Source organism: Mastigoproctus giganteus, chromosome 4 (assembly GCF_048544385.1).
Source record: "Mastigoproctus giganteus isolate SK-2022 chromosome 4, ASM4854438v1, whole genome shotgun sequence".
NCBI lineage: Eukaryota > Metazoa > Arthropoda > Arachnida > Uropygi > Thelyphonidae > Mastigoproctus > Mastigoproctus giganteus.
In genome coordinates, this window is record NC_143578.1 from 41612915 (window position 1) to 41639741 (window position 26827).

The window sequence follows — 26827 nt, forward strand, 5'->3', positions numbered from 1 at the left end:
TATAGGATCAGTACTCCATAGCCGAGTGGTCAGGAGCGGGAGTGCAGTAGCACATGCTCCTTGAGTAAACTGGCGTTCAAGCCCCTGATTGCTAAATACAGTCGATCTGCCAACCTGCACTGGACCAGCGTGGCAGATTATGGTCCATTTCCCTCAACATGAATTATTGAGGAGGCTTGCATCCTGCAGTGGGTTGATAATGGCTGCAGTTTAGCTTTACAAGCACAGTCAATGTCAGGAATTCAGAGGTCTGACAGTGTAACCAATCTCTCCATTAGGATATTTCATGAAGAGATACCATGAAGAAATATTCATGATATTTCCTTTTTGACTTTGTCGATTAGTCACTTCTGAGTTCTTGGGCAAAAGTATTCATGACATTTTAATGTGGAAAATAATCTTTGCTATTACTGACAATTGAGCTGCTTATTTTAGCATCAACAATGGCTTCTCTTCCTTTTGTTTTTCTGCTTCTTCACTGGTGAACCTGAAACCTAAATGCAAATAGCAAACAATGCAATTATGGATATTTAATTTAATGTCTATTGATATGCTATGTATCACCATCATCTTTTGTTTCTTCACATTTTAGAAGTAATAACAGACTAATAAGTAACAAGAAACGAAGAATAAATAGTCTTTTTAATGCACTAGAAGAAATGAGCTCCCTTGTTTTTAATTTTTAATTATTCTTAGAGTAGTAAAATCATTACTTATTAAAACAAGTGAGGCTCTATGAGGTAACACAAAACAAAATGGGTGGAGGGTGACTGTGAACATTCTGGGTTAGTCAAATGAGTACCATTCACTTATTCTACATAAATAAAACACCACTGACAACTGGTGATTATATAAAATGATGAATGTGAGAAATATATACATTCACCAAGTTGATCAGTGATTATACAGAATCACCGACGATCATGAAATTTCACTGAGTTAAGCACCTTTAAATATTACATTATAGTAAAGCACACCATTTATTATGATCACAGATAATGTTATTACTTTTATAAAGTTCCAATCAGAAATATGCTAATACACAGAAAAAAGCCATTTATTGTAATCACCATTTCAGTTTATTTTATCACTATTTTTCCTTATTGTGGTTCACATATGTGCAGTGGAAGTGATTACATAATGTTCTGATTTGTTCTCGAATTCTGATGCACTGTTTGTGTGGCTAGTTACTGATTTTGCTTTGTACAGTTGTTGTTGTTGCAATGTTGTTACTCCACGAAAGAAAGTACTCTATCTGTACTCTTGCCAATCTGACTGTTTCACAGTAAAGCATTACTCCCTTTTATAATTCTTGACTGTAATATTTTATTTGTTTTTAATGGTTCATATGGATTTTCAGAAACATTATGACAGTTAAATTAAAGTATTCTATATTGCTCGATTTTGTGTTTTTTTTTTTTTTTTTTTTTCTGTCTACATACACCATTATATATATACATTTCTGCTACGCATCAATAAGCAATGCTGAACAACTGCATAAAAAGCAGGAAGCCTAACTTTAGGAAGAAGGAAGAATGTGGATTTGTTGGAATTGGTGGATGCAATGAATAGTGAGGGGGAACAAAAGGAGTACTCTTATCAAGAAAGACTTCAATTTGGCAAAAACTGCAGTCTGGAAACTAGTTACCTGCAATGAGATTTGATTGAGTAGCTGTAACTTGAGCATAAACTGAGGAAGGATAGTCGCATAAGAGATGTGTGAAAATTTGAGTCAGCCAGATATAATTGATTGTTGGAACAAACTCCCATTTGGTATTGTGGAAGTGGGTAGTTTGAATAAATTTAAAGAGGAATTAGAGAAATTATTAGAGGGGATGGATGGGTGATATGGTAAGGGTTTTTTTATTTTTAATTTTTTTTGATTTATGCTGAAGCTTGCTTTCTTGCATCACTTGCCCCAATATTAAAACTAATATTAAAATAGACGCTAGGGTAGTGGAAAATAATACAAAGAAGGAAGCTTACACGGCATCATAAAAAAAAAAAAAACTATCCATCTTAGTTGTCCATCCCCTCTAATAATCTGTCAAGTTTTTATTTAGATTAACTCAAACTACTCATTTCCACAACACCAGATGGTAGTTTGTTCCAACAGTTAATTATTCTCTGGCTGAAAGCAAATTTTCATATCTATCTGGCACTGATCCTTTTTCAATTTAAGTCTCTTTATGTGTGTTGTCCAAGGAGTAAGGACACCATCAGCATTTAGTTCACCCAATTTATTTAAAGCCTTAACACTTCAATCAGGTTTAAGGCTTTATACGGATTGAGTGAACTAAATGTTGATGACTACCTCTAAACATTTATGTATAATAAAAATAAATAATAATAATAAAATAAAGTACATAAAAAAGTAAGTAAACACATTACAAGAATAACTCTTCCAAAGTACAAACCTGCAATATCCTTATTTTTTGAATTAAGGGCTGCTTTAGCACTACCTAGAGCAAGCAACCACTGTTGACATTCTTTAGAAGTAGCAGCTTTCAAATACAGATGCTGTTCAGTAGACACTACAAGGTCCAATCTCTGAGGGTCAGTCAAATGAACTAAAATAAAATTAAGAAAGGTTAATAAAGAGCCTACAAAAACCATATTGGAAACCTCTTTCCCACTGACCTCATCAATCTAAATCACCACCATGTCAATATCTTGGAGAGTTTAATATTTACAGTAATGATATTAGAGGCTGCTCTGAAAATTGCTTCAGCAAAGTGTAAATGGAAAAGGTGCTGATGGCATCGGCTGCAAACAAAGAAACCAGGAATCTACACCTCAACTTTTGGAATTTAAGTTCCTGGTAAGTAGATTGAAGGTGAATCTACTTCAAGAAGTAAACTGATATGCACAATGTATGCTTGTATGTTCAATTCAATAAAATTATTGTTAAACTAGATTTTTATTGATGTTTATTTATACAAAAAATAAATTTAGTGCTCAAGTTTAACTTCCTTGGAACCAATTATCTTTATTACATGCAAGACCATTGCGCCACATTTCTTTCATTATTCGTTACATTTTGAAGGAACCAATTAACTACGAATATCAAAGGTCATCTAATTAATATATTGTTCAGTAGCATATGGGGTTAAAATTGCATTTACTGTTATACATTATATTAGTTACTTTACTACCCCAGTATGTTAACCTATTAATTTTAACCCATTACTACCCAATTTCCAGTAATTCCTGAGGAATTAACTGAAACTTGGGTAGTAATGGGTTAAAAATCAAGTCAGAGGTTATCACGTTTGGTAATTTTAAACTTATTTTATTTTATTTATTTATTTTTTTGTATCCACTAACAAGACAACTTAATAAACTGAAAAAAATTTGTAACTGAAACTGTCAAGTAACTTTCATGTTACATAACTTCAGGAATACCTCACATATTTGTAATTTTTATCTTAAGAAAAATAAATTGAAACAACAAATTGATTGGGGGGAAAAAAATCACTATCAGATGGTTAGCACAAAATTCCTGGAATGTGAATATTTTAAGTGGGGAATACCTATGTGTATGGAAACTAAAGGTCCAGAAAATAAAGGATCCAAAAGAATGAAAGAATATTAGGCGGTGGCAGGCTTTTCATAAAGTAATTGCTTTGGGTGGCACTGCTGCCCTTAGAATGGTGCTGATAAATTTTAAAAAATAATTATTAATTATTTATATTAATTAATTATAAATTTTAAAAATCTATCAGCATGTGCCATCTCCATCTTGGAGGCCATCAAACACCAGTAATCTATTTCTCTACTTCTATGAATGATTTCTTCTGTTGAGAGTCCTGTCCAGTCTTTTATACAAAGGGTACTAGGAAAGTTTTGCAATATGATGCAACAATGAATCACAGGAAGCTGCTTGTTGCTGCATGTTGAGACATGTTCATACGTGCATAGTAGCCGCCGCACCAAGTCGATGGGCTCAGTTATTCATTAGTAGTGAGAGTGTAAAGTGCTTGCGATGGCATCGTGGTCACGAAATGAGATAAGGACAGTTTTGTGGTATAATTTCGTGCGTGGTTTAACCCTAGACCAGTGCTTAGAAGAAATGACTCTTGCACTAGATGATGATTGTCCACATCGTACAACGATATTCAGGTGGTATAGAGAATTCCAAAGGGGAAATTTCACTCTGGAGGATTCTGAGAGGCCGGGAAGACCACGAACGTCAGTTACGGAGGAAAACGTTACTGCTGTGAGGAAAATGCTTGACGAAAACAGGCGAGTGACCTACCAACAGATAGAGGATACTTTGCGCCTAAATGCACCAGCAATTCGTTTGATTCTGCAAGATCATTTGCACGTGAAGAAACTTTGTTCTCTCTGGGTGCCGCATCAACTGACTGAAGAGCAGATGACACGACGTGTGACTTGGTGCCGGGAGATGTTAAAAAAGTTTGATAAGGGACAATCTCGGTATGTGAACAACATCGTAACAGGTGACGAGACTTGGCTGTACTATTACGATCTGCCGACCAAGGCTCAAAACAAAGTTTAGGTCTTTGATGACGACGACACACCCGTAATTGTCAGAAAATCCCGATCTGTAAAGAAGAAAATGATAGCTGTATTTTTCAAATCGAGTGGAATTGTGGAACGTGTTGTTTTGGACACGCAGAAGACAGTCACAGCTAAGTGGTATACTGAACAATACCTGCCTAAAGTCATTGGATCTATGAAGAACCTGCGGCCAAAGTCAAGAATGGACACCTGGTACCTCCATCATGATAATGCTGCAGCTCACCGCGCCAAAGCCTGCACCGAATATTTGACGACGACAGGACTGAAACTTCTCGAGCACCCTCCCTACAGTCCAGACCTTGCTCCCTGCGACTTTGCACTGTTCCCGCATGTGAAAATGAAGCTAAAAGGGAGGCGGTTTTCCAGTGATGAGGACCTTCTACGGGCTTGGGACAAAGAGTGTGCTTTACTCCCTAGTGAAACTGGGCAGAACTGGTTTAAAGATTGGTTTCGGAGGATGGAGAGGTGTATTGAATGTAGAGGAAATTACTTTGAAAAAATTAAATAAACAAAGCTGTATTGCAAAACTTTCCTAGTACCCTTTGTATATCATTCATCCAGTTTCTTCTTTTCCTTCCTCTGGGACTTTTGCTGGGAATATTCCCTTCTAAGGTCAATTTAGATATTTCAAATTTTGAATCTCTTATGATGTGGCTACAGTACCCTATTTTGAGTCTGCAGATTGGGCATCTATAAGACATATTTAAACACATAGACATGGTAATCACTTGTATCTAGGTTGCCCTGTCTCTTCTGCACAGTTTGTGGAGCAGAGATAGGGTCTAGCTCATTTGTGTTCAAGAGAGATAAAAGCAATAGGCCACGGGAAATACATAGAAGGTCAAAAATCTATATATTTAATACGAAAGGCATTTTCTTTTGACAAGTCAGTGTGAACTGTCCCAAATTGAAGCTATTTCTTCCTAGGTGTGCGCAAAGTTATTAAAATTTAAAAATTCTGAATAGTTTTATTTTACAGAATGGGCCAGTTTTGTAGTTCAAATGAGAATGGGTCAACGTTCACTTCACAGATGGAGTTACAGGAAGATGTTAACTGTTAAACAAACAGTTGTCTAAGTTGATAAGGCATTTTTTCTGATTAACAATTTCTTTAACTATTTGAATGAGTAACAATTTGCACATTCCCACAATCATGTCCTTTGTTCTGAAAAAAATAAAAAAAAAAAAAAAATAAAAAAAATAAAACTCTTCTACAAATTGCGAAACTGTCCACCTTAAAAGAAAGAACTAATTGTTAGGATTCCATTGCATGGCTTGCTCACTATATGTTCCCACGAGCTCATACACTCATTGCCATTCGTTACGTTTAAAATGTTCAGAAGTCATCATTTTATTGTTATCAACTCTGAGTTTATTTGTTTTTTAAAGTGAGTAATGATTTAAGGATTTAGAATTATGTCACAGTCAGGAAGATGTGTCCGCCACCATGCTACTATGATTGCTTGTACCTTACGACAAAGAAGATACACGCCTTCCCATGTTTCTGCAAATGTATTCAGGATCGGTTTGAAATGTGAAATCAAAGAAAATTTATAAGTTTCCTCAGATACAAGAAATGACAAAGCATTCAACATGTACTGGCTTACTTGCTTACCACAAAACATGCACTACATTTCTTTAAAACAGCTAGAGAAAACTTTAAATTCACATACTAATGAGGGAATGAAATTTAAAAGAGAAATTCAGGTATGTTAGTTTCAGGTCTGTGGTTGAGAATTTCTTAGAGAACAATAAAGATCCGGACTACCAGACTATAGCTGAAAATATGTTGGCGAACTTCAAGAACTTGGGTGGCAACGTGATTGTCACGGTACATTTTTACACTTCCACATTTCGAAGTGTAAGTGAAAACAGGGTGTGAGAGGTTTAAAGAGGACATTAAGTACATGGAGATGAGGTACCAGGGAATTCAAAATGTCAACTTCCCTGGTAGCACAATAAAAACTGTGCTACCAACTGCAAAATTTTCACAACGGGTACAACTTGGGAAAATATCAGGCAATAAAAACTGTGCTGCCAATTGCAAAATTTTTGCAACGGGTACAGATAGAATACAGCTATTTGCATAGAGAATTTGGATTTTAGTGTACTTTTTAATATTCTGTTCTTTTCAGTAGAATTTTATAGAGATGACAATGAGTTGTCCAAAAGTTTTCGGGAAAATATCAGGCAATAAAAACTGTGCTACCAATTAAGAAACTTTACCTAATGCGCTAAGGTAGGCAGCCTTACAGCATGTAGATTAGACTCCATCCAATTCAACTTTGTCATTCTCATTTAAGAGACAGCAGTTTCCTATTTGGCTGGCTATAAATAAAAGTCAAGGGCACGTTTGATAGAGTTGGAATTTTGCTTACAAACTCTGTATTTAGTCATGGCCAGTTGTATGTAGCAATGTCTTGGGTCAGATCATTCCAGCATGTTAAGATAAGGTTACCAGAAGGGCACAAGAATAAAAAATGTCATTTTCAAAGAAGTATTATAGAGACTGTACTACATTTTGTATGTGAAATTATTATGCAACATGCACATTTTGAATAATCAGAAAGATTATTAAATCTTTCTGACTGTTCATCAGAGAGAATAATCATCAATTTCTGACGATCAAAAAGAATATCAGAAAGATGTTGAAATGAAAGAAAATTTATAAGTTTCCTCAGATACAAGAAACAAGAAAGGATTCAATGTGTACTGGCTTACCTGCTCATGACAAAAACACACTACATTTCTTTAGGGCAGCTAGAGGAAAAACTCTGCTAACAATTGCAAAATTTTCGCAATGCTAGTCACTATTTATGTGGTGGCTACAGTAGCGCTTTTGGCATTCTAGTCATATTTCTTTTTGTGCTAGGATGAAACTTGCAGATTACATGACACAAGTGGCACTCATCCCGTAACAGTGTGAGAAAGGGGTACATTTATTTGTATTGGTATTATCATTAGTTATTAAGTTTGATTTGTTTTTATTTTTATTTATTGTACATTTTTCAATAATGTAAAAATTATGTTTACTTTTTAATATTACTCTAGATGGGTGACAGAAGGAAGAGCAGGAATGAATGCAGAAAATCAACAAAACAAAACAAAAAGAAAAATAGCCAATGGTTACTGAAAATGACTACCCAAATAATTTAAATTTTAATGACTTTGCTGAAAAGCTTGTGGAAGTTAAATGCGAAAATTTGTATTTGAAACAATTTATAATCTTTTATATTAAATACAAATACTTTTTATTGTTAATTCATTCTACTATTTTATCTTCAAGTTTTTAAAGCAAGGCAACTTATTTTTCACTGTTGATTCCTTATTGTCAAAAAAAGTTCTATAAACTTTTTTTTTAAATTGGACAACATTACATATAACTACTTTTGGTCAGCAAATTTGTAAATCTGCCCGTGATATTCGGTGTACATGCTAAAAAAAAAAAAAACCACCACGAAATCACGAGTGAAACGTCCATTTTGTTAATAATTTTTAACCTGTTTAAATAAATCAGGGTTGTAAATTGAATGGCATAAATTGGAAGATTAGCAAAAGTCTCCCCCTCGATATATAAACTACACAGATCAACTCACTCTCATAATCCCCCTTCTTTCCTTGAATCAGAGAAAAGTAGAAGTGACTGTTAACTAATCATTAATTTTAATTTTTTTTAGACTTCTATATTAATAAAATCAAATAAGAATAATTATAAAAAAATTAATACATGACTGGCTGAAATTAAACACTTCAATAGGCTTAAAAAAATTATTTCATATAATGACACTATTTCATTGCTTAAGCCATCCATTTTTATATTTTTTTATTAATGCTTTAATTAAATTTTATTATCATATATATGTAATATGTATACAGTACCTAGGGCACTCATATATCCCACAAATTAAAAAAAATCGAAGAGAAAAACGTATCTGAGAGAAAAATTGGAAGATTACAGATCTGGAATTATTAGTTAGCTGCCTATATTTTGTTTAAATAGTGTCACACCTTTTTAGTTATACACTGAATATTTAATCTACTTCGTATTGATATATTCCATGCAATTTGCAGAATAATTTCCATCTACATTATTCTAATCCACGTACAGGAACTTCCCGACTTAATACTCTACTTATAGAAATTCGACTTTACGTAAGTTTTGGCTGGCCAGTGGAAACTTAAAAAAAATCGTGGAATGTATTTTGCATCCCGTAGGAATAAATGGAGGTATCGTGAAAATATCGTAATGTAAACCCAATAAGCCATTGTTTTTTTGTTTTTTTTTTGTAATTCATTCCCAGTCCTTGGGAGTTGAAAATTTCGCTATATTACTAAGCTATTTGTCTCTCTAAAAGATCATTTTTATAATGGAAATTGCACTACACTTTCTATCATTATCTTATGTTTCGTTATAAGAATCAATTTTGAATGCCTTTGTGATATTTTTCTAAAATGCATTTCTACAGGTCAGTACCATAAAACAAAATAGGAAAGCCCTAGTAAACTCGATCGTATTGCATTTGTGATAATACCGATAACTGCAATTCTGTGGGTTTTTACGCTATTATGGAGAAATGTGTTACCCCTTCACTGAAATCTTCAATCATATAAAATACAAATTTTCAGAAACTTCTCTTCATTCCTATTTACATATTACAATCATGAAGGGAAAGCGACCAACGAAAAGGGCAAGTGGTGGTAGTGCCAGGAAATGAAATAAAATTGATTTGGAAATGAAGATGAAAATGATTAAGAAGTACGAAGCAGGACAAAGTTTGTTATCTATCGCAAGGGAATTAGGCCTCGCTGCTTCAACAGTGAATACTATTTTAAAGGACAGTGAGCGTATAAAAGAACATGTCAAAGGATCAACGCACTTAAGATCAACAGTGATCACAAAACAGCATTCAGGTGCTATATCGAAGATGGAACAGCTGTTAATATGATGGAAAATCAGATTCAGAAGCGAGTACCTCAGTCTAATGACCATTCAAGCAAAAGCAACAAGTATTTATAAAGATATTAAGGATAAGTACCGCGAACCCCAACCCAAGTTCATGGAAAGCAACGGGTGGTTTAATGGGTTCAAGCATCGTGCTGGTTTCCACAACGTTAAAGTGCGTAGTAAAGTCTCCATTGTTGATTCTGCAGCCGCAGAGAAATTTTGTGATGTGTTGAAAAAAATTATTGATGAAGGCAGCTATTCAACGCAGCAAATTTTTAATGTTGACGAGACTGCTCTGTATTGGAAAAAAATGTCGGATGGAACATACACTGCCAAAATATGATGCCAGGTTTCACGGCGTCGAAAGATAGGGCCACGCTCTTGCTTGGGGCTAATGCAGCAGGAGATTACAGATTAAATCCACTGCTTGTGTACCATTCTAAAAATCCTCATGCAGTCTGCACGGGTAGCACAGTGGTATCGTCACCATCCTCCCCATGCCAGGTGGAAGAGGTCCGGGTTTGAATCCCGTCAATGACGCAAGGAACTTTAATGGGCTTTTTTTCACTCCGTGGCCGAGTTGGTCAGTCTCAGGCAGAGATAGCAAGGATTTTCCCCCAGAAATGGGGTTTTTCTTCAGGAAAAACAGACAAATTGACTATAGAACACAAGCAATTAACAGACATAAAACACACACAGAACGGCAGATGAATTTAATTATTCGGGTGGCCTAAAAAAAAATCCTCGTGCATTTAAGGGCATCAATAAAGCCACCCTACCTGTGCATTTCCGATCGAACCAGAGAGCATGGATAACAATATCTCTCTTTGAGGATTGGTTTAAATGCTGCTTCATTCCCAAGGTTGAAAAATATTGTAAAGACAATGTTGTTCCTTTCAAGATTTTGCTTCTATTAGATAATGCTCCTGGACATCCTACGCATCTAGATGATTTCAATTCAAAGGTGAAAGTCATATTTCTATCGCCAAACACGACTTCACTCATCCAACCTTTGGACCAGGGTGTTATTTCGAATTTAAAAGCATAATATTTACGGAACATTTGCTCAGGCATTGTCTGCAGTAGACTATGAGAAAAATTTTACGTTAAGAGACTCTTGGAAATCTTACAATATTTACCACCCCATCTTTACAATATTTTTACCACCCCATCTTAAACATTAATAAGGTCTGGGCAGAAATTACTAAAAGTTGTTTGATTGGCGCACGGAAGAAAATGTGCCCACGGCACGTAAAAGGCTTCGAAGGATTTTAAAAAGACGGATCATATGAAGAAGTTACAGATAAGATTGTAAAGGTTGCAGAGCTACTTCAGTTGGTGGTTCATGCCAAAGATGTGGGGGAGTTAATAGAAGAATAGAAGGAATTATCTAACGAAGAACTTATTGACTTGCAGGCAGCAATAGTAAAAGAAGAAAATGCTGATGAAGATCAAGATGAACCAAATGAGGAGCCAAGACACTTCATCACCAAAGAGATAGCAATGACATTTCGTGAAATTGCATCGGCAAAGTTTGAGAAGATGGATCCTGATGGTTTGTTTGTTTGGTTTTTTTTTTTAGGAGCATTAGCAACTAAGGCCATATTGCTCCGGGATATGCGGTGGTCATTCCCTGACCTTTCCGCATCCTCTGTATTTGGTGGTGATAGGCTCGAACCCCAAGTCTAATCAAGAAGCATGTGCTACACACTGCTGCTCCTTCCCACCTGGCTACGGAGGCGCCCGATCCTGATAGTGTTAACAGAGGGGTTAACAGAGGGGTGAATGATATGCTTGCTTGCTACAGAGAAATCTGCGATGAAAAGAAAACACCCACCGTTCAGTCATCCATTAATATGTTCTTTCATAAGGTTGAGCAGCTGACCCCTTCTAAATCTCTACAGCCCTCAACCTCCACAGCGTACTTATCAGCTGAAGATGTCGATTCTGGCAACGATGCTTGAGAGGTAAAACTTACTGACGTTATGCCTGTCTTCTCTCTTTTTTTGTAATTTTATAATTTTGAAATTTTTTAAATTGCATGCTTTTGTAATTTTTCCTGCGCATGAGATAAAAAATTTAATAAATACAATAAATAATTCTATTTACATGTTCGTTGAACATTTCTTTTATGAATCAATCAATTCAGCAATCACAGTTGCTGTTGTTTGTTAGTTGTATGGTTTTTAGGAGCATTAGCAACTAAGGCCATATTGCTCTGGGGATATGTGGTGGTCATTCCCTGACCTTTCCGCATCCTCTGTATTTGGTGGTCACGGGCTTGAACCCCGGTCTAATCAAGAAGCGTGTGCTACGCGCTGCTGCTCCTACCCACCTGACTACGGAGGCGCCATGAGCACAGTTGCGAGTGTTGCACAAGCATTGAGGAAACTCCAACTTATGTAAAATCTGACTTATGTAGCATTCCGCGGAACGCAACACTTACATAAGACGATGAGAGTTCCTGTAGTTGTCACCCTACTGTTATCAGACTTTTACTGACCACCTAGCTAAGAGACAGTAATCTATACAATTTATACAACTGGGTGTCTAGCAGCTGAAAAGAGGGAAAAGCAGAGGGAATCCATATTGGATTTAGGGTAGCAGGAGTGAATTATTTTTTACAAGGCTTGCTTTTTTTTTTTTTTGAAAGTCCCTTTTTCTTTGAATCTTTTTTTCTGCTGCACTTTTTTTTTTCTGAGATTCGTGAATTTATTTCTTAGAAAAATTTGCATTCTATTTGTTGGATTTTAATCTAATTTGGAATGGCTGGACAATTTTTTTTCTAAAAGAGTCAAATTTAAAATTGGAAGTCAAGTAATATGCAGACAGACAAACAAACAGACAGAGATCGATGGTAAAATTATGGCATTATTGTGAATGTGTCTGAAAAGCAGTTATTTAAATAGTGTTCACCTAAAGGTGCATTATTTAAGGAACCACTGCCACTTACCTGGATAGTGAGTATTATTTTATTTATTTATTTTTTTTATGAAACCCCCAAACACGAGAGGTATTAGAACCTATAGTAATTAGTACCATACTTGGGTTGGAGGTTGAGAAGACAAGAGAAGATATTTGTTGACATTAGACTTGAACTTCTGTAGACTAGTTTTTCAGGAAATACGTATGAAGGAAGATTGTTCCACAAAACGGCAGTTGAATGAATGAGGAAGAAGAAAAGTTGGTTCTGTGAGTTTGAAGTTCGACAGTAAATAGATGTTGGCTGGTAGTAGCACGTGTTCAGACTGTTTCGAAAGAGAGAGCAGGAATTATAGAAGCCAATTCAGAAGAACAGTGCCCGTGGAAGTATCTGTAGAAAACGCATGCAGCAGAAACGCCACATCTATGAGACAGAGTGGAGAGACTCTGTTAGAGATGAGTCATTAATTAACCTAACTGCCCTCTTCTGAATGGAATCTAGAGGCCCGAGCCAGGTTTTGGGGGCACTGCCCCATATGTGGGAACAATATTGCATGTTGGGCGTATTTGCAATTTGTACAGAATGAACAGCTGTTTGGAAGAAAAGTAACACTGAGAGCGAAAGAGAAAACCAAGTTTTTTATATGCAGAAGAATCAATATTGCACTGGGCTTGTGCCAAAACAGATTAGAAGTCAGGATAATCCCGAAAAGAGATATATCATCTTGCCTAGAAATCGGAGTGTCACCAAAGATAAGGATAGAAGCAGAAGAATCCTTTTTGCGAGATATAAGATACGACTGAGTTTTAGAAGGATTGAAATCAACTAAGTTGTTTTTGACTCACTGGAGAATTACCTGAAGATAAGCATTTAAGGAATTGGTAGCAGATATTGGAGAAGTTGAAGCTGATTGAGCAGGGAAAAGTTTCTCAAACTGGAAAGTGGAATGCAATGTGCTATCATCAGCAAAACTATGGATTGGATTTCCGGCCAATGGAAGAAAGTCATTAATATACAAGAGGAAAAGAGTGGGGAAAAGAACTGAACCTTGGGGGACACCAGCATTAGTGGAGAAGTTAGAAGACAGACAGCCATCTACCATCACTATCAGTGAGCAGTCAGAGAGAAAACTGGATAACCAATTACAAAAAACAGTTAACAAACCATAAGATGGAAGCTTGTTTAGAAAACCTTTATGCCAAACATGATCGAAAGCCTTTGAGATGTCAAGAGCAACTACTTGTGTTTCACCGAACCTTTCCATTGAATTAGTCCATAAATGGGTAACATAAGCCAGAATATCACCAGTGGATCGACACTGACGGAATCCATACTGGCGATCGTTGATCAGACGAAAGGTTTCTAGGTAGTTTAAAATTTGGTGGTTAATTGATTTCTCCATTACTTTAGAAAGAGTAGAAGTAATTGCAATGGGACGATAATTGGATGGGAGGGATGTGTCACCCTTTTTAAGAACTGGCTGGATATGAGCAAATTTCCAAGCAGAAGGAAAAACACCTTTGGAATAAGAAAGTGAAAAAAGGCGGCAAAGAATAGGAGTAAGTTCAGGAGCACAGGTTTTGAGAACAAGTGGAGAAATACCATCAGGACCTGGAGCTTTCTTAGCATCAAGATTCGTCAAAATCCTTCTGACATCCTTTTGACGGAAGGCCACAGGAGGCATTGAATGGAGTGCTGGGAATACTGGAAGATGTTTTACTAAGATCGTTAATGCATGAGCTGAAAGAAAAATGGGATGCTAGCAGGTCAGCTTTATCCTTGGCTGAAGTGACAACAGAACCATCTGGTTTGGACAGAGGTGGGAGCAGAGATGGGCAAAAGTTGCGGCCAATAGCTTTGGCAAGAGACCAGAATGCTCGGCTACCATTAGGGCAAGAAGCAAGGTTTAGATAAAGAACGAGATAATTTCACTGACACGATCTGAGCAAACGTTGACATCAGAACTTTTGAAACAGTAATCCGACCAAGGAAAAGAAGAAAAGAAGTCTCGCAGGTTATCCCATTTTGCATTCTTGTAATGCCAAACAACACAAGGTTGGGAATAGCCATGAGATAAAGGTTCCATTGGAGAATAGACAATCACCAAGTTATGATCTGAAGTGCCTAAAGGACCTCTCACTTTGACTGTGTACTTGAAGGGTTGTTTGTGAGAAAAAGATCAAGTGTATTGGCTGTATGATTAGGATTGTACGGTATTCTTGTAGGTAAATGAATAATCTGTGCAAGATCATTAGTAATTGCAAAAGCCTCAGCATCTCGACCAGCTGGGTCGGTGTGACTAGAAAACGGAAGCCAGCTGGAGTTGTGAACATTAAAATCACCAAGGAAAATTACCTCACTGTTAGGAAAGTTGGACTGGAGAAAGTCAAGTTGCAAAGAGAGGAAGTCAAAGAGCTCCAAGTGATTAGTGGAGTTGGGAGAACGGTAGAGACAACAGATGAATTTCACGGAATGAGGTAGAGAGATTTTAAACCAGAGATGATCAAAAACAAGAGATTCCAAATTATCAAGTCTCTGACAGGGAATATCAGGACAGACATATGCACAAGTACGACCTTTGAGGTGAAAGGAATCATACAGCGAATAATTTGGGCAACTGAGATGAGCAGTAGTTGAATCGACCGATATCTGAGATTCTGTCAGAAAAAGTATATGGGGTTTGGCAGACTGTAAGTGAAAATGGACATCGTTGAGATTAGAACTGAGACCTCGTACATTTGGGAAATAAACAAGGAAGTGTTTGAGAGGTTTAGATCTTTTTCACAAATACGTTTGCTCTATTACTTTGACAATTCATGGTGTATTCAATAGTAAGAAAAAGTGGGGGAGCATGCTGTATGAAGTAATGAAATTTTTGGATATGGCATAGACATGGTAAAAATATACCCACATTCTTGACATAATGTGACCTCCACAATGCCCCTCCCCCGCATAAACACTACTCGGACTCTCTCCAGTCACTATCTGGCAGAGTAGAAGCAGCAAGATTATACACTAGTTGATCCGAAAGCCTCCTACAGTTACCAATAGGTTTGGTCTGGTGTACTAACTAGCGGCAGGCCTGCAAACACCATTTTAGAGCTGTACCCTCAAAATATAAGGAGGTTTGGGTCTCGCCATGGTGTTCATCATAACCTCAAAAGACATCAATCATACTGCATGATGGAAGAGATGGGAGAGGGTTCACTGGAACTTAGTTCTGGAGACTAAACATGGGATCCACCACTTCAAGCCTCTAATAAGCAAACTGATGGTATAGCACCGATTGATGAGAGTCATCTACCACCTAGTATTGCCTGGTAACACAGAAGGGCAGCATTCTTCCATGTGGTGTGGGCACCACACGGAAGAATGCTGCCCCCTGCTTATGTTGTTTCACACCCACAGTGCGCTTGCGCATGGGGAGTTATACCTAGGATTACTAACAGTCCCACCATCCTGAAAGTGGAAGCAGAGGATTTGGCTGTCACGGACCATCCGGACTTCATCAAAATTGGGCAAACTTGACTTGAGTGTCACCCAAATATCAGTTCCATGAGCGTTTTAGACTCCCAGGTAGCAAGCACAGCTTGCCTGGCCTATCTGAGAGAATGTCTGCGACAGCTTCAAGGACCAAACATTAAGCACAATAAGTCCATGGACTCACGTTGCTTGTACAGCAAAGGCATTCATCAGGGTGTTGCACCAGGTATTTGGACTCATCTGACCAGCACACTCATTTCCAGTCCTTCAGTGTTCAACCAGTGTGCTGTTGATACAACAACAATGATCAGCGGTGAGGAGAGGGAATCTCTTGGGTCGTTCACTGTGAAACCTTATTAGTCTCAGCGTACGGTGCATCGTCGTTTGAGATATTATTCTTGCATTCCATATTGTATTGCGATGTCAACTGCTGCACAGTCAAGTTCAAACTGAACTGTGATAAACATAAATCACTGCTGAAAGACAATTTAGATGTGTTACTCAGCAGGAAATCAAAAATATTTTCCTAAAACCATCTTGGAAACTAAAGTGGCAATTTTTTTGAATTCTGGAACAGGTCTTGAAAATATAGAGAGCTCACTAACTATTTAACCAATTATGAAATCTCTCTGTTTATTCTACAATACAGAAATGGTCATTATTTCAAGAAAAACTATCTGGTGCAAATTTTGAAATGCAGCCATCACTGAAATTTTTAAATCATTAAGATATCTCTGTACAATAAATAGAATAAGCATATTTTTCATTTTATACATATTTTAGTAGTTTTAGTACTCTACTTAAAGATATTCAATTTATTTTATTTTATTTTTTTTTGTAGAATAATAAGTATATAGTATCGGTGTAAATACACCATAGTTTACCTATAAGTTTAACTACATAAGTAGTGTACCGGCATCATTTGATTTTATCTCATATTGTGGCTACCTTCACAACGAGATACCAGGTATTACACTACTTCGAATAAATAACACTTCTCTAGTAGAGGAGACTACTGTTATTTATACTCAGTGGACACCACCACCCAGGCATGTTTCTGAGCTAGTTGGTTCACTCATCGGTGGGCGGGCAGGTACCCTGATAATGCATACATGACATCACAGTCTGGGTAGTGGTGCCCACTGAGTATAAATAACAGTAGTCTCCTCTACTAGAGAAGCGTTATTTATTCGAAGTAGTGCAATACCTGGTATCTCGTTGTGAAGGCAGCCACAATATGAGATAAAATCAAACAATGCCGTTACACTACTTATATAGTTAAATTTATGGGTAAACTATGGCGTATTTACACTGATATCATATAGTTCATTTCAACCCATAATATATTATGCCTTGTGCATTTAGTCTTCAAAATATTATCATTATCTTCATCACCTGGCATCTCTCATATTGTGGAATTAACTTTGCAACTGTGATGGCATGTCTGCATTATCAGGGTACCTGCCCACCCAGTGATGAGTGAGCCAACTAGCTCCAAAACACATCTGGGTGGTGGTGCACGCTGAGTATAAATAACAGTAGTCTCCTCAACTAAAGAAGTGTTATTTATTTAAAGTAGTGCAATACCTGGTATCTCATAAATTTATGAGTAAACTATGGTGTATCTATATTGATATTATATAATTAATTTGAACCTATAACATATTATGCCTTGTGCATTTAGTCTTCAAAAGTAGAATAATAAGAGAAATTTACCTCAATATGATACATAGATCATTTCCAGAAATTAAAAATAATATAAAGTTAATGCAAAATGATTACAGTAATAAAACCAATTAAAAACAATTTAAAAAAAAAAAAACAATTCAAAAATTTCAACAAATTTTGAAAAACGATTTTCCTTCCTCAAGCTGATGGTGCTTTTCGACCATATGCCTTGATCACAAGAATAGGAATAACTCAAAGTATGTGCAAGCTGGAATCTTAAAATAGTGAGATTATTTGTTTTTTTATAAATAAGATCTTTATTGTAAAGTTCACTGGTACACGCAGGTACCACGACTCTACAATACCCTTCACGGCACCATGTACGTAAAAGACCATGAATCGGAGATTAGATATGGACAACGAATGTTAAGAGAATCTCATGTAATTTAATTTCAATGGTTTCTGTAATTAAATAGTCGAGTATAATTACATTGGACACTAAATATTGTGGCCTCGTTGAATAAAAATATATGCTTTTCGTTAACAGCATGAAAGGCCAATTCTGACACTGCTGTACAAGAAGCAAGGACTGAGGATGTGTACTGCTTTACTCTCAAATCCGGCGTTCATCGAGTTGAGCACTGGTAAGGCAAGTTGCAATCACTACAAGAAATGTTGTAAACCAGGTCATTTATTTGTGTCCCGAAAGAGGAAAGGACTGAGCAATTGTTCAGTATAGCATGTAATTTCCATATTTTTCTGGCCACAATTTTAAATTTGGTATCTTTAAAGAATCTGTTAAGCTGTTTGTGCTATTGTTCAATGTATGGGACAGAAATTAAGTATTTTTTGATGTTCCTATTGTTGGTTGGTGTAGTTTTTTGTATCCTATTCTCAGCTTGTACCCTAATTTGATTTATTGTAGCAAGGGGATAACCCCTGTTTAAGAATCTGCTGGTTAATAATATCTGCATTTCTGAGTCTAAAGCAGGTTCTGTCATTGAACATTTATAAGCATTGAGAAATCGATTAAAAATAATAGACCTTTTGTAGGTGAAAGGGAAACAGCTGTTATAATGCAGCAGCATACCGGTCTACTTCAAGATAAGTGGAGGTATCTGATATAAGTGCATCCAACTTATTAATATAATCAGTTTTATCAAGTATTACAACTGCATTTCCTTTATCTGCTCTCTGAATAATAATGTCTTTATTTTCCCGAAGGTCACGTAAAGCTGAAATTTCATTCCTATTCAATTTAGGAAGCCGTGTGCCTTTTATATTATTCACCACTTGGTTAACTTGTTGAATAAATAAATCTTTTTGTGGAAAATTACGAAGTCCAATTCAATATCTATCACAAACTGTTTTTTTAGCTAGCTTGGAGGTGGTAAATTATAATTCAACACTTATTATTTAACATTTATTAATCTTCTACAAATATTGATATACAATGTAGAATGTACTGAGCATCGTAGCTCTGTTTTATACTAATTTTTTTTTTGATATGATAGCAAAAGAATTGAAGGAAAAACAAACTTGAAAGAAACTTAAGTTGCTTTTCATGAAATAATGAATTATCTTTTCTCAGAGCAACTTTTAACTAAACTTAATTTTCAGCAGCCAACACTTGACTGCAGATAAACAGGTGATTAGCTGCATTTGCAACTTGCTACAATCACACGATTTCTAGATACACAGTCAGTCCCAGCACTATTTGATCACAGCTCATACACTCACTACTGATGAACCACTAAATTAATTTCATGTGAAGTAAAATTTAGGGAAAAAAGCCTCATACTATGAAAGGTAATGAATATTATTGTAAGATACAGCCTCATTTTGAGTGAAGAAATATGCATACTAGCTTTTCCACTAAATGCATTAAACACATTGTGGAGGCCTTAGTGCAATATGAAGGCATCGCAAATTGTCTTCATATTGTACCAAGTTAAATGAACCTCTGCTCTGAAGTATGTGAAGGGCCTCCTTTATCTACTTCTCCGTATTAGAAGGGGTGGAGAGGTCATGCTTCTTCATCAAAAGCAGCCTGAGCACGAAAAGAGCTTTTGCTGAGTCTGAAGTTATTACTGCCAGCATAAAACCTGTGTGGTGCGAGTTAGTGAGAAAGGAAGTAAAGGTATAAGAGTGAGTAATCTGCAGACCAGAAGACTGAAGAGTATGATGAGAGTCTCTACATGAAGATGAAATTGGCAAGAAAGCATGAATGTCTTATTATGGGTGAATTTAATTTGCCCCAGATTAATTGGAAAAAGTGGGGGAGGGGGGACTCACTATGGGGAAAAAAATTTTAAATAAACTAGATTATTATTTGTACCAGCATGTTAGAGAAAATACTAGTGGCGACAATATTCTTGACCACATTATTACTAACAAATCGGATGATATCACATGGCTTAAAGTACAGGAACCATTGTCAGGAAGAGATCATGTAATCATCAGTTGGAAGATGAAGAAAGATGTTGCGGTAGTTAAAGGTAAAGGCACGGGTTTCGTGTTTTAATTTCAAAAGAGGGGACTTTGAGAGTTTAAAATGCTATATGGTATCTATGAAATGGGTGGATTGCTGAGGGAGCTTGAATACATTTGAATTATGGCATACTTTTAAAGCAAAAATCACTGAAGCTGTGAATACATACCATTAAGATAATATTTCAGGAGGAGGATGCTGAAATGGATGACTGCAGAGCTGGCTGGACAAATAGAGCAGAAAAAGATAGCATGGGATATTTACAGAAGAAATATAAAGTACTGAAGCCTACAACAGGTACAAGTTGATCTGTAATAGTATCACAAATAAGGTAAGGGAGGACAAGGCTACGTATGAGAAAGCATTGGCTAAGAGAGAGAGAGAGGTGATTGTTTATTATAAAAAATTTTGAGCAAGTAAGGCCTCTGGAGTTTATAGCATATATCTGGTAGTTTTGAGGGAGGCCATCGGGAAATGTACTGAACCAATAAGGTTAATTATGAGGGCATCTTTGGACTCAGTTGGGAAGAGGATTCCTTTGGATTGGAGAAGTGCCAATGTATCTCCAATACATAAAAATGGTTTTAAGAGTGAAGTTAGTAACTACAGACTGGTTAGTCTGACTTCAGTGGTAGGAAAAATCTTAGAGGCGATGATTAAAAGTGCAATCCAGGGACATTAGGATAGATATGGTATTCTAACATGGCTTTATTAAGGGTAAATCATGTTGAACTAAATTAGTATGATATTTTGACACAGTTACTCATGAGCTGGATGTAAGGAACAATTTCAATATAGTTTATTTGGATTTTAGTATGGCATTTGACTCGATCCCTCATGAGAGGTTACTGTATAGGTTTGGACAGGTTGGGATTACTGGTAAGGTTCTAAGATGGACTGCTGGGTGGCTGCAGGGCAGAAGGCATAAAGGTTGTGATTAATGAATATTCTTCAGATTGGTGTATCGTCAGGAGTGGGGTCCCACAAGAATCGGTTCTTGGACCACTGTTGTTTCTCATTTTGATAAATGAAACCAACAAAGGGATAGAAGGCTTGATGTCAAAATTTGCAGACAACATAAAGATTGGTAGAGTCATTAATGATTAGTGCCAAGCAGCACTCCTTCGGGATGACTTGAACAGACTTCAAAGATGGTCAGAAAAGTGGCAGCTATGTTTTAATGCTGCTAAATGCAAAGTCTTACACTTGGGGAATAGAAATTCCCAAATAAATTATACACTTGGTGGGGCTGAATTAAAAACAGAATAGGAAAATGGATCTGGGAGTCACGATATGGGCAGATATAAAGTTTTCTGAACAGTGTAAACAGGCAGCCAGGAAAATTTATGGTGTCCTATCGAAGATTTATTGAACAATGTCCTATACAGATAGAGAAGTCATAATCTCACTGTATAACATTTGGACACACTGTAAGATCACATTTGGAATACTGTGTTCAAGTATGGAAACCTCATCTGAAAAAAGACATTGACCTTCTTGAAAGGTCCAAAACGAGCAACTCAAATGGTGAGATCAGCAAAAGGATGACCATACGAGAAAAGACATTATGTGGGTTACACAGTTTGGCAACCAGGCACCTCAGAGGTGACCTCATTGAGGTTTATAAGGTTCAGAGAGGGATTAGTAAAATGAATGAATATGGAAAGGTGAAATTTTCCCTGTTATAAAGAATTCCCCAGAACCTGGGGCCATAAATTTGAATTACAGGGGTTGAGGTTTAGATTAGATTGTAGGAAATTTTCTTGGCAGAAACTTGCCAGTGAGTTTTTGATTGCCAAAACAAGTTGTGCTCACAGGTAGCTGAGGCTGACAGTTTGAATAAATTCAAAGGTCAATTGGATTACCTGTGTGAGGAGGGAAGCATAAAATTTGTATTTTCTTATCTACTTTTTTTTTTTTTTTTTTGCCAGTGCAGCAAAAGCCTGTGGCTTCCTTGCACTAATGGCAAATACTGTTACTATCACTCTCATATTATGGAGGGCCTCCATATAATTAGATGGATGCACTTAGTAGCAAATCCAGTTTGCAGATTGCTAGATACAAAATAAGGCGTTGGCCTGCAATATGAAGTTACAATAAAAATATGGTATAAATACTTACCAACAATTTCACATGATGAAAGCTTAATTGTACCTTGACATTCCTGGTTAGCTTCTTCTTGTGATTTGTAATATGTTAAAATACCATTATCTAGAATAAACCATCTGGACTGCCATCCTTATTCAAATAAAAAGAAATTTTAAATTTAAACTTCAAAAATAATTTGTAAATGATAAATTCTTAAATCTTAATATCAGACAAGTAGGTTAATATCAATTTATTATCTATATAATATCGATGTAGATACACCGTAGAAAACTCTTAAGAAATTACAAAGTAGTTGTTGTAGTAGGCATCATTTGCTCTGTTTCTCATATTGTGCTCTTCCTTCACGACGAGTTGCCATGATATTTCACTACTTCAAATAAGTAACGCCTCACTAATAGAGAAGACTATTGTTACTTATTCTCAGTGAGTACCACCACCCAGACAGCACCGTTTCAAGGCTATTGGCCTATCATCAGTGGATCGGCAGGTATCCTGGTATTGCCGACATGATGACCCAGCTGTGTATATACACCGATATTATATAGATAATTAGCATTAGTACAGGCATATGATGCAAGAAAGCAAGCTTATGCAGCATCAGCCAAAAAAAAAAAAAAAAAAAAACCACTTCACTTCTCTATTCGTTTGAAATACCTGTCCAGCTGAGTTTTAAATTTATTTAGACTATCAACTTCAACAACAAAGGATGGAAGTCTGTTCCACCAACCAACTACACACTGGCTAAAGGCAAATTTCCGTACGTCTATCCTACATCTGTCTTTCCTCAATTTGAATTTATGCCCTCTCAGGTGATTATTCTGAGAAAGAGGAAGAATCCCATCAGCATTGAGCATGCTCAAACCATTCAATACTTTATACACCTCTATCAGATCACCTCACCGGTGCCTAGTCTCCAGACACTGTAATTTGCAAAACTTAAGCCTTTCTTCATAAGAGCACCCCTTTATTCCATTCACTAATCTTGTTGCCCTTCTCTGTACTCGTTCCAGCAGCTCTACATCCTTCTTGAAATGAGGCCTCCAGACCTGTATACAGTACTCTAGGTGTGGCCTGACCATTGCCTTATACAAGGGAATAATCACCTCCTTATCCCTGCTAGAGAAATTCCTGTATATCATTGACAAGACACCATGAGCTACTCTTGTAGCCCGTCTGCACTGCTCAGAGAACTTCATATCTGCCTGCACAATTACCCCCAGGTCCTTTTCATTCTCTACCACTGTCAGTGTAGTACCACAAAGTTGACACATCTGGGGTTACTGCTTCTCATATGTAGTACTTTACATTTGTCAATGTTAAACTTCATTTGCCACCTCTCAGCCCATCTGCTCAACCTTTCCAGATCCTGTTGCAGCAGCATAGTGTCAGTAGTGTCCTTGACAACCCTGCCAACCTTCGTATAGTCTGCAAACTTGGACATTAAGCTTGATATACCATCATCAATATCATTTATAAATACAGAAAACAATAATGGACCCAATACTGAACCCTGAGGGACTCCACTAATAACATTAGTCCACGGTGAGCAGTGTCCATTGATTACCACTCTGTCTTCTCTCCCTCAACCACCCCTTTATCCATAGCAGCAATTTGCCTCCAATGCCACTCTGCTCCAATTTGTGCAGCAGTCTTCCATGTGCAACAGTATCAAAAGCCTTTCTAAGATCCAAGTATATAATATCAAATTTATTCCCTGCATCCAGTTCTTTTGTGACTCATCATAGTATCCAATCAAATTGGTCAGGCAGGACTTCCCCTTAACAAAACCATGCTGTCCAAGCTATAACTGAAGTCTTGTCTAGATGATCCTGCAGTGCTTCTTTAACCAGTGCCTCCATTAATTTTCCTGGAATAAAAGTTAAACTCACAAGTCTATAATTACTTGTGTCAGCCTTTGATCCTCCTTCATGAATTGGGGTCACATTTGCACATCTCCAGTCTGTGGGTACCTCCCCTGAGTCCAAGGAAGCTCTCATAATTAGGGCTAAGGGTTTGCTTACTTCCTTTGCTGCCTCCTTTAATATAACTGGATGGATCCCATCCACCCCAGGTGCCTTTCTTGTGTTTATCTTCAACAATTTCTCCTCCACTTTACTCTCAGTTATTACAAGATTCTTTAGCTTACTGCCAAAGTTGAATACACCTCTGGCATTCCCCTCGCTGAATAACTCATGTGTGAATGTCAATGCAAAATATTCATTTAGTTTGTTAGCTACCTGAGCAGGATCATCAACAGTTGACCCATTGATATCAAGTGGACCAATCTGATTCATCCCCTTCCTTCTAGAGTTTACATAAGTAAAGAACTCTTTGCTGGTTTTCTTTGCATCCCTTGCCAAAGGTTTCTCGTAATCTGCCTTCGCCTGCCTAACCTCCTTTGTAACCTGGTTACAGATCAACTTGTATCAATCATACGCTTCTGTGTCATGTGTTAATTTGTATGTATCCCATGCATTTTTCTTCTCTACCATATGTCTCATTAGTTCATCTGACATCCATTTAGGCCTAAACCTTGAACAATATTTCTTAGTTGGTATGTAAAGCCTAGTAGCTTCCAAGATAAGTTCTTTGAATGCTTCCCATTTTGAATTTGCTGTTGGTAACATCATCAGTTGGTCCCACTGTATAGAATTTAAATACTGTCTCAGACCATCGTAGTCGTCTTTACGAAAGCAATAACCCTTCCCATTACCCATAATGGTAGTTACCTCTTTGAGTAAATCCCACTTCAGCACACTGTGATTACTGCCACCTAGTGGTTCCTTTATCTGTAGATTCTTAATGCATGAAGAATCACTACTGATAATCAAATCAAGAGTATTACTCCCTCTAGTTGGCTCTTGAACATGCTGATGTAGAAAACAATCATCCAATAAATCCACAAAAGCCTTGCTAGTGTGTGAGTGACCAGCCCACAAATTCCAGTCAATATCTGGGAAATTAAAATCCCCCATTATAAGACTCTCTGATTTACTGGCCCACTCTATTTCCCTGTACAGTTTCTTATTATACTCATCAGAGTCATTAGGCCTATAGCACACTCCTACTCTCAATTTTGATCTCCCAGTGCTTATGTCACACCAAACTGACAATAAACTCTAAACTCTTAACGTATTATGCCTTGTGCATTTAGTTATTTTTAAATATTGTCATATACACCTTTTGGCATCTCTCATATTGTGTGATTATCTTCACAACTGGGTCGTCATGTCTGCAATACCAAGATACCTGACCATCCACTGATGATAGTTTTTCTGTTTTTGGTGTAAAAGTTACACCAAAAACTGAAAAACTTAGAAATTTAAATATATACAGTAGAACCTGAATAAGAAATTCCTGCCTAAGAAGTTTTACCCTGTACTAGGTTTAGTTTCTTAATTCCCAATTTCAACTCTCTATATTGTAATGTATTATTTTCCCACATAAGATTATTCCTGGGTAAAAAGTAGAACCTGAATAAGAAATTCCTGCCTAAGAAGTTTTACCCTGTACTAGGTTTAGTTTCTTAATTCCCAATTTCAACTCTCTATATTGTAATGTATTATTTTCCCACATAAGATTATTCCTGGGTAAAAAGCTTTCCCGCATAAAAAGTATGTGATGAAGAATACACAGAGCACTATTATAATGACATTTTCCCACTTAATGTTTTTTAAATAGAAATTCTTTATTTTTATATTAAAAAAATATTAAACAATATAAATATTCTGATATAATGGATATTTGCAATGAAGATCAAAACATGACTCCTGGCAACCCAAAGGTCGCGGGTTGGAATCAAAGTACTGCAAAAACCTTGGGAGGTGCATTAGGGCCAAAGTAGCCGATGCGCCAACAACTACCAAAAAAAAAAAAAAAAAAAGAAACCATGACTGATAGTGAGTCTGAACAAGAAGATGAGCCTGCTGTGCGAACATTCCAGGATACAATGATTGGCTTCTCTTCACTGGAGCAATTCATTCATAATGGGCCAATGTTCCTTAGTCAGTGTTGAAATGTGTTTTAGGGAAATTGATTTGTTCTGCATGAAGCTCTTCCCAAAATATTTGAAGCAGTCTTCTCTGGTAGCTACTTATTTTTTTTGTACTACTTGTAATTATTGTAATCATTAATTTTTATTATTCTCATTACATCCTTTTTATAATTTTGAAATCTTATCATTGAAATAATACTGTTTGAAATAAATAGTTTTGCATTAAATGACAATTTTTATTCTTGATAGTTTTCCTACAATTCACATGATTAGCTTTTTTCCACAGAAATGAGTTTTATTAAGGTAAGCTTCAAGTGAAAATTCTTTCCACGTGTTTAAGCTTGTCTGAAGTATTTGGTAATAAGTTTAATGAATAGAATGTTAAGCAATTAGAAATCCTCAGTTTATATATTTCCCACGGGCAGAGTAAAATATTTATAAATTCTGAAATAGTACTTAAAAACCATCTTTATATCATGTATGCATATCTTTTCATTTTTATTTGTGTAGTTAATATTTCATACCCTTAGGTCATTTTCCCTTGTAAGAAGTTCTAAACCTCCTCTCCCTTGGAAAACTTCTTAATAGAGTTCTACTGTATTCGATTTATGTCAGTGTGAATTTTAGTATTTTTCTAGTACAGCACATTCACTTTTGATCTACATCATT

At 36.5% G+C, this 26827-nt stretch overlaps 1 protein-coding gene across 1 annotated transcript in view; it reads right to left on the reverse strand.

The window, feature by feature from the left end:
• The window catches only part of LOC150086662 (pleckstrin homology domain-containing family A member 3-like), a 78330-nt gene that overhangs the window by 28772 nt on the left and 22731 nt on the right, over window positions 1–26827 (reverse strand). The window contains exons 2-3 of the mRNA XM_090371502.1: window positions 22177–22293; window positions 2418–2570 (exon numbers count right to left, since the gene is read on the reverse strand). Coding sequence (XP_090227628.1) covers window positions 2418–2570; window positions 22177–22293 — 270 coding nt within the window. The remainder of the gene's footprint in view (window positions 1–2417; window positions 2571–22176; window positions 22294–26827) is intronic.